General features: G+C 37.9%; 1 protein-coding gene across 2 annotated transcripts in view; it reads left to right on the forward strand.

The window, feature by feature from the left end:
- SLC2A13 (solute carrier family 2 member 13) overlaps positions 1 to 17,156 on the forward strand; it is a 399,926-nt gene that overhangs the window by 48,016 nt on the left and 334,754 nt on the right. For both annotated transcript variants that reach the window (XM_047741221.1, XM_047741223.1), the window contains exon 2: positions 15,384 to 15,543. In XM_047741221.1, the coding sequence (XP_047597177.1) occupies positions 15,384 to 15,543 (160 nt within the window). The remainder of the gene's footprint in view (positions 1 to 15,383; positions 15,544 to 17,156) is intronic.

Consider the following 17,156-nt stretch of genomic DNA (forward strand, 5'->3'; position numbering starts at 1 on the left):
CATCTTCTGGGGGAGGGGGCCTGTTGTAGTGATTCTCAAGTGTCTTTGCGCCAGGCGGAGTTGCACCGCCCTTACCAGGGGCGGGCTGAGTAATTAGCTTGGGTTTGCTTTCGGGAGCTTTTGTTCCCTGAGGCTTTCCGTAGAGTTCTGGAGGACGGGAATGAAAATGGCGGCTTCCCAGTCTCTTGCCCGGAGGAGCTGAGAGCCCGGGGCCCCTCTCCTCAGTGCGCCCTCAGAGAACAGCTCCCAATTACTCCCGTCACCCTGGCCTCTGGCCACGCTCCGAGCTGACCGAGTCTGCGACCAGTTCAAGATAACCCCGAGCTGAGAGCTCATTTCTTGGCTCTGTCTCTGTAGCCGGCTTCCCCGTTCTAATACCTGTAAGCTCTGCGACACTCAGACACCCCCGATCCTTCTGTGACCCTGCGGGACCTGAGGCCACACTGACCCCGTGTGGTCTTCACCCCGGTTAAGCCTCTGGAGCGATGTCCCTCAGCGGAACAGACTTTTAAAAGTCCCGATTTTGTGCTCCGTTCCTCTGCTGCTTGCCGGGAGCCGGCCCCTCCCCCCGTGGTCTATCTTCCCGTCGCTTTGGATTCACTTCTCTGCCAGACCTACCTTTCAGAAAGTCGTTGATTTTCTGTTTCTAGAATTGCTGTTCTTCTTCTCTTCAATCTCCCATTGGATTTGTAGGTGTTTGCAATCTTTAGATAAGCTATCTAGCTGATCTCCTGCTACCTGAAGTTGTCTCAGCCTGCTACTTCTCTGCCATCTTGACTCCTCCCCCTAATAAAAGATGTTATATCACTGTGATTTGTGGATTTGTCTATTTTTTTATTTCTCTCATCTTTTGTTCTCTGTATTTTAAACCATGTTATAAAGTCATATGTAATTGTTTTCTCTTCCTTGTGAATTGAATCCTTCATTAGTACTGAATGACTGTTTTTGTCTTTAGTTCATAACTTTTTGCCTTACTGTCTGTTTTAACTGAATGAGTATGGCTGCTCAGTTTTTTTTTTTTAAATATTTTCAGCTTTCTTTTATTTAGACTTTCCCTTGTTTATCTTTTTTATTCTTTTGTTTTTAGTCTTGTTCATATTTTTTTAACACGTGTTTTTGTTTTTTGTTTTTTGGATTTTTTTAAATAAAAATGAATTGTAAATTTTGAATCTATAGAGATTGATTTAAATCTAGGTGGATCGCTCTTCTTTTACTTGGTGCATTTGATTCTTTCATATGTATAATAATTATTGAAATAATTGAATTTAAAGCTGCCTTCTTACCCCCAATTCATTGGTGCTTTGTTTTTTTTCTTTTTGAACTGCCCTATATACATAAATTTTTCTCATGTAATTTTCTTTCAACTAGTTTGGAAGTTAGATTTTGTTTGCATATTTTTTTGGTAATTGCCATTGAAATTTTACTCATACTTAATGTATTAATGTAACGAAGCCTGAAGTTACAAAGTGTCCTTACCTTCCTTCTAAATAATACAAGCAGATTACAGCATATGAACTCCTTTTTACCTCCTCCCAACTTTAATTCTGTTGTCATTTATTTTGATTTTCTTCTTTAGTTTGCATTTATATGTCTTAAAGTGTTGCTGATGGGGTTTTGTTTAGTTTTAGTTTTTAGGTATCCTATGTGTTTATCACTTTCTCTGTTCTCTTCGTTCCTTCTTGTGTCTTTATTTTATTGCATCATCTTTTTGGGATCACTTTTCATCTGAAATACTGTGATATTGTGGTTTTAGGAAATATGTTTGGTCTTAGTCCACAGTTCCTGGCTCACAGTTCTTAAAACCCTTGGAATTTCCCCAGTGCAGAGAGTGAGTGATAAGTGTGACTTTTGTGAAGCACCTCAGGATGGGGACTGGTTCCCAGTAGAGTCCACCATGCGATTAGAAGGTTGGAACTTTCAGTCCCCCCTCCTGCTCTCAGGGGAAGGAAGAGGGGCTGGAGGTTGAAGGTCAGTGAAACCCCCATTACAACTCAAAAGGGTTGGGGTTTTAGAAAGCTTCCTGTCTGGGGAGCCTGTGAAGATTCTGGAAAAGTGGCATGCTGTAGAGGGGATGGAAGCTCTGTGCCCATTCCCACACACCTTCCCTGTGCATCTCCCCCATCTGGCTGTTCCTGAGTTTTATCTCTTTACAACAAACCAGTGAGCTAGTAAGTATAGTTGACCCTTCAGCAACATAGCCTTGAGCTGTGTGGGTCCACTTACACAGTGATTTTTTTTTTTTTCCAATAAATAACAGTGCAGTAGTGTAGCAGAGGTGCAGGGTGCGAGAGCATCTGGCTTCAGGGGTCCCAAACAGACACGTTCAACCACTTCATGCTGACAGAAGCCAAAGGTGGAGAAATGAGTGGTGGTAAAACGAGAGCGGAATTTATTTCCATGAGGCCAACACTGGGAAGACACTGGACAAGTGTCTTAAAGACTGTCTTCAAAGTGCCAAAAATACTTCCAGTTTTATATAAGAAAAATGTAGGACAAAGGTCGGTTGGTTCTGTGCAAGTGGCAGAGAAAGTCAGATCGAACATTGTCGTGGGGTCTGTCAGGTTGGGTCTTCTTGCTGGCTTAGGGCAGTCCTTAGGACTTGAGGGGGTGGTTCCTGTTCCCTTTAGGAAGCACTTTGCCCCCAAGATCTTTTACCTGTGTTAAGAGAAAAGCTGGAAAGAAGAACTTAATTATAAAGTTTGAGATCAAAATAGAGGCAGTAGAGTGTTCTTTCAGTGCTATAAATGTATTTTCTCTCCTTTATGATTTTCTTAATAATTTTCTTTAGCTTCTTTTATTAAAAGAATTATATATATAATATATGAAACTGCACTAAAACAATAGTAGGTGACTGATGTCAACCTTTTGTGACCTTCTCAAGTGACCTCAAGGAGAGCTCGAAAACAGGAAGAACTGGAAAATGAGTTAAGTGGAGGCATGCAGGCAATGGTTTGATCAGTCAGATATGATAGAAACGGTGCATTACGATGACCTAAGGATCTTTCACGTGTCTGTGTGGAAATCACTAAACCTTAATTTTTTACAACTGAAAGATAATACTTCGTGATGTGCAAGTATTTGGAGAACTGCTTGTAAATTGTATACCCCTTTTTGTATTTAATGCCCTGTAAGCTAACAAGCAATGTGAAATACTGTCTCCTGGGCTGTAGTCCTCAGTAAGAACCAATGAAGCATTTACGAATCTACTTAGAGGCTGACTTTTTTTCCAGTTAACCTATTATACAAATGTATTAATTGACTGCTTATGTTATGCTAAGGCCTCTGGTTAACAGAGGGCTTAACCTCCTATTAACTATTAGTAATTAAGTTTTGGGGGAGTCAAAAGATATACTTGGATTTTCAAATATGTACGTAGGGTGGTACTCTGAACCCCATTCTCAAGGATCAACTGTAAAATGTGAATTCTGTGAGCTTCTCAAGCAGATTAATCGAATCTGAGGAGGAGGTTGTGGGAATCTCTGATTTGTAGCCAGTTGGTCAGAAGTACAGGTAACAACTTGAACTTGGGGAGTGTCTTCTGAGCTGTAGGGGTCATTGGAACCGTTAGTTTGTAGCCAGTGGATCAGAAGCGCAGGTAGCAACCTGGGCTTGTGACTCGGATCTGAAATGCAGGTGGTGGAGCCATTTTGTAGGATTGAGCTCTCAACCTTTGGAATATGATGGTCTCTGAGAGGCAGATACTATCAGAAGTGAGCTGAATTCTTGAACACCCCATTGATGTCCGAGAACTGTTTTTTTTTGTGTTTTTTTTTTTTTTTAAATATCAGGGGACCCCCTTCTCCCCAACCAATACGTGACAGTTGGGTCCAGAAACCCAAAATAGACATTTAGAATTTACTTATTTAAGAATTTTGTTTTTGTTCTTGAGACCTTTTTTTGTTGGATTGGAAATCTAGTTTGGTAGTTACTTTCTCTCAGCACAAAGTACCATTTGTTTGTCTTCTGAGTTCCATTGTTGCTGGTGAGAAGTCAGCTATCCTTCAACAGAGAAATTCTAACAGCAGTGAGAAGATTGGAGATGGCCAAAATACAGGGGTTATATCTTCCTACTTTTGTGTTTTCAAAGAAACTACTTGTTTCTTTTTCTCTTTCTTCTTTTGTTTGTGACCTCCCATTAAATAAGATAAACAACAAGCTTAAAGGCGGGATATACTTGAAGAAAGGAAACTTCAGGATTTGGGGGATCCTTTCCAGCTTGACAAGAGACATACTAAGAGAAGGACGTTTTTAATTTTTTGTATTTAAAGCTACCCATTTGAGTGCTCATCAAGTTGAAATTAGCCCTTTGAAAACGAACATAAATGATTTTTAACCGTATCTCTACCATCAATTATTTGTCACCTATTCATCGTCCTCCCACATATGTCTGTCATCTGCCTTTCTGCTGTCTCCTCCTGAATAGGAAATTAACTTCATATAAATAAAAGCCTGTTGAAATATGCCATTGGCATACCCGTAGATGGAGATTTTGCAAAATACTATTCAAAAAGGGTAAGACAATGAGCTATGTATTTTTACAATTGAATTATTAAGGTGAAATGGGAGTAGCAGCAGTGATAAAAGTCACTTTACCTCCTCATCTGTTAAAGAATTTGGAAATCACTACTTTTATTCTGGCTGTGTCAGTGTGTCAAAGCTGTTGGACCAGAAATAAGAGATAATGCCAGCTAATATGTGCCAAAGCTAGGCTTCCTTGACTGAGTCAGAGCTGTTATTAGAGCTACAAGTAGAGTGTATGTTTATAAGCCACAGAGAGCAGTACAGGGGTTCATTTTAATCATCTCTCTCTAAAGCCAGCTTAAGAGAGATGATAGTGCCTTTTTCACAAGCATCCATAGCGTTCATTGTTTGTCATATCACTTGGAGTCTGTTTCTTTTTTGTTTCTGATTTTGGGTTTTTTTTTTGTTTTTGTTTTTTTTTTTTTTTTTTTTTTGGAGTCTGTTTCTAAGAGTGTTACTAAGCCACAGTTATGGCATCTTGGTTATAACCTTTCGTAAATGTTAAGGATCCCTATATTCTTTTTAGACCCTACAAGTAAAAAGAAACAGAATCCTACACTGTTGATCAGTGTTTCGCTGTGATTGGTACCTACCAATTCAAAGACTCAGCGAAACGGTCTCTGAGTTATGTATCCATTGTTGGTATACTAAAGAACAAAACATAAAGTCAGTTATGTCTATTAAAACAATTTTAACTCTGAGCTAGGGAGGACATTAAGATCATTTGTCACTCACTCTGTTCACTTTTATCATTAGTGAGATTTAGGTTTCTTAAAACCAGATGATACAGAACTAGGGCTCCTAAGAGCAGACAGACTTTTCCATTTTCTATTTCAAAAGTATCTTGGATGATAAGTGCAAAAAGTGTACATGAAGAACATAGTTCCCCATTTTTTTTTTAAAGATTTTATTTATTTATTTGAGAGAGAGACAGTGAGAGAGAGCATGAGTGAGGAGAAGGTCAGAGGGAGAAGCAGACTCCCCATGGAGCTGGGAGCCCGATGTGGGACTCGATCCCGGGACTCTGGGATCATGACCTGAGCCGAAGGCAGTCGTCCAACCAACTGAGCCACCCAGGCGTCCCCATAGTTCCCCATTTTGTAGTAATAAAATAAGAGGCAGTGGAAGCCAACTTGGCTCTGTTCTTCTTTAAAGAGCTAAAAATTTATTGCAGGTAGATTTCCGTGATTACTGAGGCTTATTAGTGAAGAATCTGTGAAAGCAGGTTGTGTATCATTATTTGTAGATCTTTTTCCTCTGCATTTTCACTTTAAGATTTTTTTTTTACTTACCTTGGCTTTTTTTTTTTTTAAAGATTTTATTTATTTATTAGAGAGAGAGAGATCACAAGTAGGCAGAGAGGCAAGCAGAGAGAGAGGGGGGAGTAGGCTCCCTGCTGAGCAGAGAGCTGGATGCAGGGCTAGATCCCAGGACCCTGAGACCATGACCCCTGCCAAAGGGAGAGGATTAACCCACTGAGCCACCAGGCACCCCTTATCTTGGCTTTTTAAACTATAAGCAGCATAGGAATATTCATGTATATGGAAAGATAATACTAGAAGAGACTGGGAGAAAAAATATCTATTAATGGGTGACTTACATGATTTCTACCACTTTAAAAAACTCAGAGGCTAGAGTCATTCAGTGTACTTTTTAGAAAAACAGGAAGTCATTAATAGAGATTTTTAAATAATGAAGATGGACATTATCTTCTACAAATCTTTGCCTTTTGGAACATTAAGTAGAAATTATTATTTAATAATTATTCAGGCATAATGTTCTAACCAAGTAAAATGTTTAGCTGTTGCCACCAAGTGCTGGAAAATAGAAAGACCAGTTAATGCTTTGAAGTGGTTGTTAGACAAGCCAAGAAATTCTATCTGTGCAGCTCAAGAAATGTTACTTAGAGCTGGGAAAAGAGAGGAGCCATAATAAGAAGGGTTGAGTGAATACTCAGTTGTCTACCTGTTCAGCTATTCCAACCACCCCCACCCTCTCAAGTGAGGGGTAGATCCTCTGAGCTCTTTATACTGAAACTTCCCTATCCTTCAGGGTTTTGTTGTTAATCTTGGGGTTGGTTTAGAGGTTGTTTCAAATATAGAAAAAGGATGGTTTATCTTAGGTGTTTCCTACTTGAGAATGTCTTTCACATTCTCACACCTGAAAGACAACTTGGCAAGATATAAAATACTTGGAACACAACATTTCCGCCTTAGATATGTGCAGTTGCTGCTCTGTGGTGTTTTATATTGCCTGATTTTTAATACTTGGTGGGTAAGCTGGTTTTTTGTGTTTGTTTGTTTTTTCTCTCTGCTCTATCTGTAAAAAAAATTTGGTCAATTTTTGTTAACTTCACAAGTCAGAAAATTTCTTGTTTTGCTGTTGCTACCTACCCCTGGGCCCATTTATTTCTTTTATAATGGCTTGTCTTTCAACATATCTTTTATCATTTTAATTTCCTTTGCTTTTCATTCTTGGAGAGCATTTCAAATTGATGTTCCACACTGATTGAAATTTCACACAGCTTCATTTCTGTTATTTCCTGCCTCCAATATGGGGTTTACTTCTGCAATTATTTACATATGCTATTAATTTTTTTTAGTGTTCTTGGCAATCCTTCACCCTACCCATTTCCTTATTATTTCATTCTGTTGTCTTTATTTAAGCTGATTTCCTCCTCATGGCTCTTTGTTCTGCATTTTAGGCAAAAGCCAAACCTTTTGTGAAGAACAGATTAAAAATTTTGTTGGGGTGGGAGGGTGTTCATTTATTACTTTGCTACTTTAATATTGCCTATAATAATTCTTTGTTTTACTCTCCAGCCCTTTGCATCTGTTACATGAATATTTCCACAACCAGATTCTAGCCCTGGGCTTATCTTCCTCTGTACACATTTCTTGTGTATTTTGTCTCTGTCTATTCAATTACAATCTACATTCAGGTGATTCACAGCCATTAGCTGCTGTTTTAGGTCCACATTGTTTGTTGCTCTGGAACATTTACTTCTAGATGTCACATAGAGCCAAATATGACAAAGCACCACTTAAGTTCCTGTTTGCTAAATTCACTGCCTCGAGGAAAGGTATTGATTTTTTATTAACCTTTGGGTATTCCATTTATCTGGTGTAAAAGCATACTGCTTCCACTTTTGTTAGCATTTCATACAGTTATCTTTCTCTTATAACCTCTACTTCTTTAAGAAATTTCTTAGCAAAAAATTTTTTTTCTTAACATATGTATTGATTTCTTTATTTGACATCTCTCCCTATCAAGAAATTCTTTCCTTCTCTGTTTTTTTTTTCCCCCTGCCCTCTTTGATCTGTGTGTTCTAGGAACACGTCTTTCTTCTTCTCTTTATCTGAATACTGGAATATTATACTGTTACTTAAAATGATCTTGAGCTACAAGGGTGACAAACCAGTATCTAGATTGTTGTATAGAGCTACACAGGGGTGTGTTTTCTTTGGCCTACAGAGTATGTTGTACCTTCTATGTCTCACTCATTTGACTTCTATATTTATCGTACCTACTTCTTAAAAAAGCTAGAGACCCTTTTTTGAGAAAAGAATAAAGAGAAGGAAAATTTTTGTAATGAGTTAATGCTACAGAATTATGGGAAAAATACTGCAAGTTATAGCCAAAATTTTTAATAGTGGTTATGTATGGATGGTATGACTAGAGGTGATTTTTATTTACCTACCTTCTTACATGTGACTTCTAAATTTTCGCTAATGAATAACATGTATAGTGTAAAACCTGTCCATTAACAATAATTTAAAAGGGTATGGTTTTGTTAAAAAAAAAAAAAGGCTATGGTTTTGTATATGCATTCCAAGTACCAAATAAACTGTTAAGCTAAGGTCTGTGCTTAACAGGTAGGCAAGTTAGAGTACAGAAGATAATGTGAGTTATGATCATCCCATTAAAGGAGATGTAGTGGGCTTTGGAGAATCACTGTGATACAGACCTTACTGAGATGTTACCAGTAGAAAGGAATATGATAAGATCAGTATTATATACTCAAGTAATACTGAGGGAGAAGTCATTTAGGCTGTTAAAGACTTCATGGAGTTTAAATGATGGTGACATGTTTATAATGCCTTGTGAAGAGGTATTTAACACTATATAGAACAATAATTGGGCTTGTCATGCCTGTAGATAAAATCTTACCCATAACCTGGCTCCTCTGTTATATGCATTTTGTGTTGTATATATATTCTCATTCCTTTGGGACTTACTGCTCTTTGAAGTTGCCCAGCGGTGTTTGTGAAAGTCTTAAGTCTTGTTAAAGAAGAATAAAAATTGAATTCTCCCTGTGTTAACAACCTGGTAACTGTAGATCCTTGACTCTTCAGAAGGATGTGGACTAAGCAGTCCTGGGCAGGACAGCCAAATGGAAAGAAACAGCTACAATAAGGGAAACTTTTATGACAGATTCTTTTTATTAAAATTATTCCTTTAGAGATCATAGAGCAATGATTTGCAAAATGTAATTAGGACATCATAGTCTTTTTTTTTTTTTTTTTTTAAATCATAGTCCTTGTTCAAGAATCATTATTATCGAAAGGTACCTTCCTGTGCTTCTAAGAAGCTAATTCGTTGCTGCCTGGCTTGTGCTGAGAGGCTGCTGTGGTTCATGGGTATTTACCTATCGCAACAGGATTTTCTGATGCTATTTGTTTATGAAATTATTTATACTTCTGACTCAGGACTTTAAAAGGGCTTCCAGTGGTTTTTGAAAGCCAGCTTCAGCACTCAAGCATTTGAGCTATTGATGACGGGTCAGCTCGGCAACATGAGAGAGTGTGGGAATCGGTCGTACTGTGGTGTCTGAGGTGCAGTTCTCCATAAAACTCCTTAAGGACAGGCATGATAATGAGTTTCCATTGATGCAGACGTCTTTATTTATTTTGTAAGAAATCGGACTTTCTATATTCAGAAATAGTACCAACATAGATTTTTGTGGTTGCGTTTACGCTAATAAGCTGCTGACAGGAATTTACACCACCTCATTCCTTATGTTCATTTCGCTTCATCGGTTTCAGGTGCACCAATAAGGATTTGCTCTTTATCAGACATTTATTTTGATTAGTGTTTGGCATCAGGAATAAGTCAGAAGTTCTTCGTAGATTTTTCCTAAACTTTAAATACCATTAATTACATCCATTTATGAAGTACTTAGTTCTTAATTTGGGGGAATCTTGTACAGTATTACTTAACTGCCCTTCACTGGAACAGTGAGCTTTGTCTAGGGACAGAATTCCATTTGTTTCCCCAGAGTAGTGAAGTGGTTTTGGGGTGGCAGAGCCTTAATAGCCAAGGTTTATAAAAAATGGGCCCATGTTTAGAAATCCATAAATTACAGTTTGCATGGATATCTTATTGATAGCAAGGTGAGATAGCCCTAGTGAACGTGGAGCCCTCTGCTCTCCCTGAACATAACATTCTTTTATAGTTCCCCATTTTCATAGAGCAGTTTTATGGGTTTACACTTGTCTACTTGACATTATGCAGCAAATCACATACAATTGACTAATGAGACTGAACTCTTTAACATGACATCTGGTGGCAGTAAGTCACGTAGCAGGTCGTAGGGGGCAGGAGAGAGATCAGACTGTCCTTGCCCCTAGAGTTCACATGTGCTAAGGTAGTAGGTCCAAAAAGAAAATGTGTCTGAGAAATTTCTAAAGGGTTACATTCAAATCAGAGGCATGGCCCTTGGTTTTCCAGTGGCACATAACAAGAGATTAGGGGACCTGAATCTGTGAGACTCACTTTGACGTTAACCTGCTTATGTGACTTCCTAAAAATCTCTTCTTGTCTGTCTTTGATGCTAGGTTTCTTTACCTTTTCTTGGGGGATAATGAATGACACCTGTCCCATCTACCAACTGCTAGGGTGACCTTATATGTTAATATAAAATGGTAACATAAAAAAGACTTTAGAAAATAACATGGTATTCAAGTGTAAGGTGGATGCTTACTGGTTGTTCCTTCTTACTTTCTTCCTTTTACAGTTCCATAAATAGTGGAATGTTTCAGGACTGAGTTCTAGGCATTCTTCTCCTCTTCCATTTCTCTTCTATTCCTTTGGTTTCTGTTTTGTGCACCAACCACACAGAACTATCTTCTGAGCTTCAGATATTTGTGTAACTTCCAAACCCTCCTGGACCCAGTTTCCCTGTGAAGTTGCTTTTAAATATATACAGTTTAGGAACATAAAGTAATTCAATAGTAATAGTACTCTATTTGTGTCTTGAAGAATATAATAGCGTGTATGTTATAGCTCTGCAATATATCTTAAAATCTCTCTTGTCTACTCCTCTGCCTCCCCTCCCAATTCAGGCCTCAGTCCCTTTGTTAAAGGCTCCCATTTTTTCCATATGAACCCTGAGCCTCTCATCCACAGATCTCTCCAGTCTTTTTTCATTTGAACTTCTACCTGCAAACCAGATCTTTGTTCCATGCTTTCTTCTCCATCTTTTTTGCCTTGGATGGTAACGGCTCAAGAATTAGGGTGACAAAGACCAGGTTCTCCCTAGGAGAGGAGAGAGGAAGGAAAGGTTTGTTATTTTGGCAGAGTTAATAGGGTGGGAGCAATGAGGTAAGTTGGGAATACTCACATGTAGATATTCTGTATTCCTGACACACTTGGGGAGTATTCTACTTGCTCTCTACTTGTGTGTTTCACAGAGCACCTCTGACTCAACCTGGTTAAAACTTGACCTTATTATCTTCTACCCACACTTGCTTCTCTTCCAGTGTCCTTTATCTTTGTACCAAGTACCTGTCATGCTCTTATTTGCTTATTCTGGACATCTGAACATCATCCTCGTGTTCTTGTTCTCATCCTTCATGTTCCATCTCAATACTTAACTTCTGGAATACTTCTGAATTTTCTCCATTTTACTCCATCTCCTTCGCTGTCACTGTATGTTGCTTCCCTGCAATCAGTTTTCCAAACTCCAGAAAGTGACTCTTTGAAAATGTGAATCTGGTAGCATGTTTTCTTCCATTATACTATTTAAAGGCTTCTGAGTACCAAGTCCTTGTATAGTCAGATATAGTCAGGTTTGGTCTCTGTCTTGTCTCTAGAGATAGTCCCCCTTATTCAACAGGTTGGATCTCTTTTTGCCTCAAGGTCTTTGCTAAGCTGGACTGATTGTCTAAAGTGTGTGTCACCTTCCTCCCGCTGTCTTTGGGCTCTAGCTTACTCATTCAGCTGATCGCTGCTTAAATAGGACCTTCTCATCCAAGAACTGTCGGACTCATCAAGCTGGGCCAGTCCCTTTGCAATGAGCTCTTGTTCTTCACACTTCCCCTTCGGTAAGACTCATCACATTTGACATCTTATTACTTCTTCAAATACATTTTGACTGACAGACACTAAACTCCATGAGGACAGAGAACATGTCTCTCCTGCAATACTATTTCTCCAGTGCTTAGCACAATGCCAAGCTCAGATCAAGCTGATCAGATCTCCTCTCCACACATATGCTGCTTCACACTTCTCTTTTAACTCTAAGAAAATCCCTATCATTTCATATTTCCTTAAGACCATGCTCTTTGTAGAATTGTCTGCCCGCTGTCCTGAACTAGCATCTAATCATTATTAGCATGCAGCAGTTGTCCACATTACAAGATAGAACGCAGTGTATAGCTATACTGTGACTCTTACCATGGTATTTTGAAATTATTTATTTGATTGCCTGTTTATGTGAGTGGGGCTTATATATAGCTTCTCTTATAACAGAGACTGTTTTGTTCACTTATATTCATCCTGGTAATGCCATTGCCTAATACAAGTCAAACTGAATAAAAAACAGTTAGAATGCCTAATAACTAGAGGTATAGTAAGGATAGAAATAATTGCTAACATTATTGACTACTTTCTGTATGCTAAGTACAAAGTTAAGTGCTTTCAAGTGGGGTGTGTATGTGTGTGTGTATGTGTGTGTGTATATGTGTATATATTTATTTATTTATTTCTGGAGACCCAGAATGGTTAATTTGTCCAGACTTAACTAGCTGGAGAGTGGTAAGGCTGGAATTTAAACCCACTGTTTCCAGAACCTACCTTCATCTGTACTGGCCAGTCAGTAGAGTCTAGAACTTTCAAAATTGGGTTCTGGAATCTCTCTGGTTCAAATTTTGGTTCTTCTACTTATCGTCACCTGACCTGGGGTAAGGTCCTTTTTTGCAAAATGGGGATAATTATATGTCCATTATAGGGATGTTGTGAGAATTTAATAAAATAATCAGTCCCTGTGAAATACCAAATGCAGGTGATTGTAACACTGTTAAGTCAATATGAGCACTCATTAGACAGCTCTTTGGGGGGGGTTCTTTCCAATTCTTTTTTTTTTTTTTTTTTTTTTTAGATTTTTTTTAAGGATTTTATTTATTTATTTGATAGAGATCACAAGTAGGCAGAGAGGCAGAGAGAGAGAGAGAGGAGGAAGCAGGCTCCCTGCTGAGGAGAGAGCCCGATGTGGGGCTCGATCCCAGGACCCTGGGATCATGACCTGAGCCAAAGGCAGAGGCTTTAACTCACTGAGCCACCCAGGCGCCCCTCCAATTCTAAATCTAGTGAGTCTTTTTTTAGTTCCTCATTCTTTTCTCTTTGCCATTTCCTGTTACTTTTCAAGGTCCTGATGTTTATTTTTAATAATTAACCTTTATAAGGCTTGAGGCTATCTCTACATTTCTATCAGGTAAAATCTATGGACTTTGTGACAAGCCACGAGCTGCCTAAAACCACAGCCCTCATTTCCCATGCTAAATCTCTGGGCTGTGTGCCTGAGTCAAGATGTCTGGCTAAAGAGAGCAACTGAATTCTCGTTATAGCCAGACCAAAGCAGGAAAAGAAACCCAGACAATTATTGCTGTCTGCTTTCTGGAAGCTTATTGAGATGTTCTAATTGTAAAAGAACTAAAAAGAATATACAATTAATCTGTCAACATTTGCATCAAATGTTTCCTCTTTCCAAGTTAGATGAAAGCCAATTTAGTATGATGCGTTCTCTTAAATTGATTAGCAGTCAGATGGAAATTTCCAGTGGCTTAGGTGATGCTTTAATTGTAAAGACTATTCATACTTTGTCTGCTAACACGTGCTTATTTTATGAAACTCATAAAAGCTGGATTCTTTTCATGCATATTTATATATATTGATAGGCACCACAGGAGCAGATAATACTGGTGGAAACTATAGAGTGTATAGTTCTGAGATTTAATGGGCTGACTTGTGTGCAGTTATTACTAGTAGTTATTCAGTAGTACAAAAGCAGATATATATTAACTTAAATAAATCTTGTCTGTCCATGTATTTGCTTGGTTCAAAGATGGAACAAAGTAAATAAAAATATGGCAAAACGTATGTCTAAAATAGGTGAAATTGGGGACAGTTGTGACATTAGGAGAGAATTTAGCTCACAGAATAAATACTGTAAAGTCCAAAACACTTAGTAGAAGTGGGCATCTCTGACTGCCTAATAAAGTGTGAAATTAAAGACTGCTGTGTGATTGATAGTGCCCATAAACACAGAGAGGGAAGCACAACTGTTGTGGTTACTGAGACTATAGACAAATGTCTCCTGTTATCTGGAATGTGGTAAATAGCACCCTCGGCACCCCCTGTACAGAAAATACAACAGCAGCTGTCTTGGTGCTGCTCCCGTCAGTATAGACTATTTTTTGGCATTATATAGATTAATTCAGTTCTCCCTGGGTATCTTATGTAACCCATTGATGTTCTGGCTTAATCTAGAGATCAATTTATAGTATCTACAGGTAGAAAAAGATTACATTTTCTTAGATAATCCTGCTGGATTTTTTTTTTTCACTTAGCTTTTGGCAACTATTGATTAGATAGTAGTTTTAGATTACATAATCAGGCATACCTAGAAATTGGAAGTGCCACTGAGCAGTGAGCTCCATATGGCCAAGAGGATCAAGATTTTTCCTTTAAGAAGTAATTTTGGATTAGCCTAAAGTTGTGGACTATGGAACTGTAGGTTTTCAAATACATGGTGAGCATCAGGAGTGCTTGGATGATTTTTAAAAGAGACCCATTTCCCACCTCTAGTTTTCTATTTAGTAGGTCTGAGGTGGGTGGGGTGAGAGCATCTTTATTTAAAAAAAAAAAATGGGCTACATAAGTGATTTAGTGATCAGTGAAGTTCTGGAAATACTACCATAGGCTGTGCTGCATTAATTTCAGATAGAAAGAGATTTTAAGCAGGTATAACCAAATATACCTTAGCCATAAAACCATCTGTTTTATGTTAAGATCATATGTTCTTAAGGATTCTAAATTATCAGTGTTGTCCATTGTAAGCTACTTCAGAAATCTATAGCTAGCCAGTCAAATAGGGTGACTTAACTGTTTGGATTTTTTATATAGTAAGCTGGTTGGTTTTGGTGTGTCTGCTGGAAATGATGACTTTGAGTAGTTAATATGATTCTAGGATAATTTTTATTCTCGACGTTGTCTGATTACATTTCCATATAGACTAAAAATGTTTTGATAATTATATCCTATCTAGAGAGCATTTTCTTATTTTTAGTCCACCAAACTTACAAAGCATGCTTTATATACATTCTCAAGTTACCAGAGCTCTAGAGGTAGTTTCCTTTGTAGGTTTTCAAGTGATAGTATGAAAATGGGTCTCTCCACAATATGCCTTTATTTATCTTCAGTAGTCACTAGTTATAAACAAAATCTTTAAGAATCTGGTAAACCTTGTTTCAAGTAGAAAACCAAGGGTGTGTCTCTGTGTCTTTGTCTAACATCAATATTTATAACAAGGACAGAAATCTTGAGGAAGTGTCTTCTGTTGACTTCTCCTTGTTTCTTCACAGGCATTGCTTCCATGACAGTGCCCGTGTACATCGCCGAGGTCTCCCCGCCCAATTTAAGAGGTCGCTTAGTCACCATCAATACCCTTTTCATCACCGGAGGCCAGTTCTTTGCAAGTGTTGTTGATGGAGCCTTCAGTTATCTCCGGAAGGATGGATGGAGGTCTGTAAATTGTTCTTACATTTAATTTTCAAATCATGACTTTAGGGGATGGAAGGAACATTGAGAAGTGATAGGAAAAATGTGACTGGGTATTTTGAATCATTATAATTAATTTATAAGTGGATGGCATTCAGTAAAATTGAAAGTGGACAAGAAGCTGATATTTATTTTAATGATAGACAAGGAACCTACCATTATGTTGATATTTACAGGCTTTTTGCCGTTTAGGTGACATTTCTCACACTCTGTGTAATCTTTTGCAGTATTTGTTTAAAAATGAATGCAGCAATAAATATGTATGGAGTTCTTGAATTGTATCATTGATTGACAAGGTGTTTATGAACTGCAAATGACACCGTTTTTGGATTTAAGAGGCTACATTCTGACCTGGATGAAAGAAAACCTACTCTTTAAAGGTTTAGATTTAGCTATATAAAAAGATATTATCTATATAAATTTAAAATACACAAATTATTCCTTGATCACTATTTGCCTTATTTTGAATCAAAAGAGATGAGAAAATTGCTTTTAAACTGTTTTGAAATATTTTCAAACCAAATATTATAGAAACAAACTAATCTTTTGTTAAAGCTTAAGACTATAATAGGTTCTATATTTTGATATCATACTTTATATTAATTAAAACAACAGATTCATGTAACTGTCCAGGGAACTTGTGTCAAAAGGTGCAGCAGGTCACACAGTGTTCTCTAACTTACTCTCCTGCCACCATGTATTACAACAGATGTTCACTGAACATCTACTCTGTATTGGAGACACAATATCGAAGAAGACAGACTCTAGTACTTATATGCATGGTACTTACAGTGTTGAAGTGAATTCTTAACAGCTGAAGAAAAAAGGGGTTTGTTGTGATATGGAGGTAGGGAGTTAAGCTTCTGTGTGAATAGCACCATAAATCATGTGCCTTGATGAGCCATTAAAGACTGAGACTGATGAAGTTTTATTAAAAGTTATGTGAGAAAACTTAATGATGCCAATTAGGGCCTACCTGTGTCAGGACCATAGGAAAGAGGACACAGTTTTTTTTTTTTTTTAAACCTATAATATATTATTTGTTTCAGGGGTACAGATGTGTAAATCATGAGTTTTACACAATACCCAGTGCTCACCACAGCGTATACTCTCCCCAATGTCCATCACTCTGCCATCCCATCCCTCCCACCCCTCTCCCCTCCAGCAACCCTCAGTTTGTTTCCTGAGATTAAGAGCCTCTTATGGTTTGTCTCCCTCTCTGGTTTCTTCTTGTTTCATTTTTTGAGAGGACACAATTCTTAAAGCATTAGGTTCTTTCTATAGATGTTGCTAAACCACTTTCTACCTTTGAAGGAATGAATCTCTGCCAAAGTGAGAAATTACTGGAAAATTGAAGAAACCGGAAATTTAATCTTTCTTTTTCCACTCTGTAGATAGAATAGAGGACTAGAAAGATAGAATAGAGGACTAGAAAGATAACTGTTAACCCACATAAACTGATATTTTGAATTTTTCTTAGAAACTCAGTGGAAGTCAGTTTTTCAACCCCATGTCTTCAAGGTAGATCTAACTCATTTATTTACATTAAGTTAAAAAACTTTAGGGGTACCTCGGTG

The sequence above is a fragment of the Lutra lutra genome, chromosome 8 (assembly GCF_902655055.1).
Source record: "Lutra lutra chromosome 8, mLutLut1.2, whole genome shotgun sequence".
NCBI classification, from domain to species: Eukaryota; Metazoa; Chordata; class Mammalia; order Carnivora; family Mustelidae; genus Lutra; species Lutra lutra.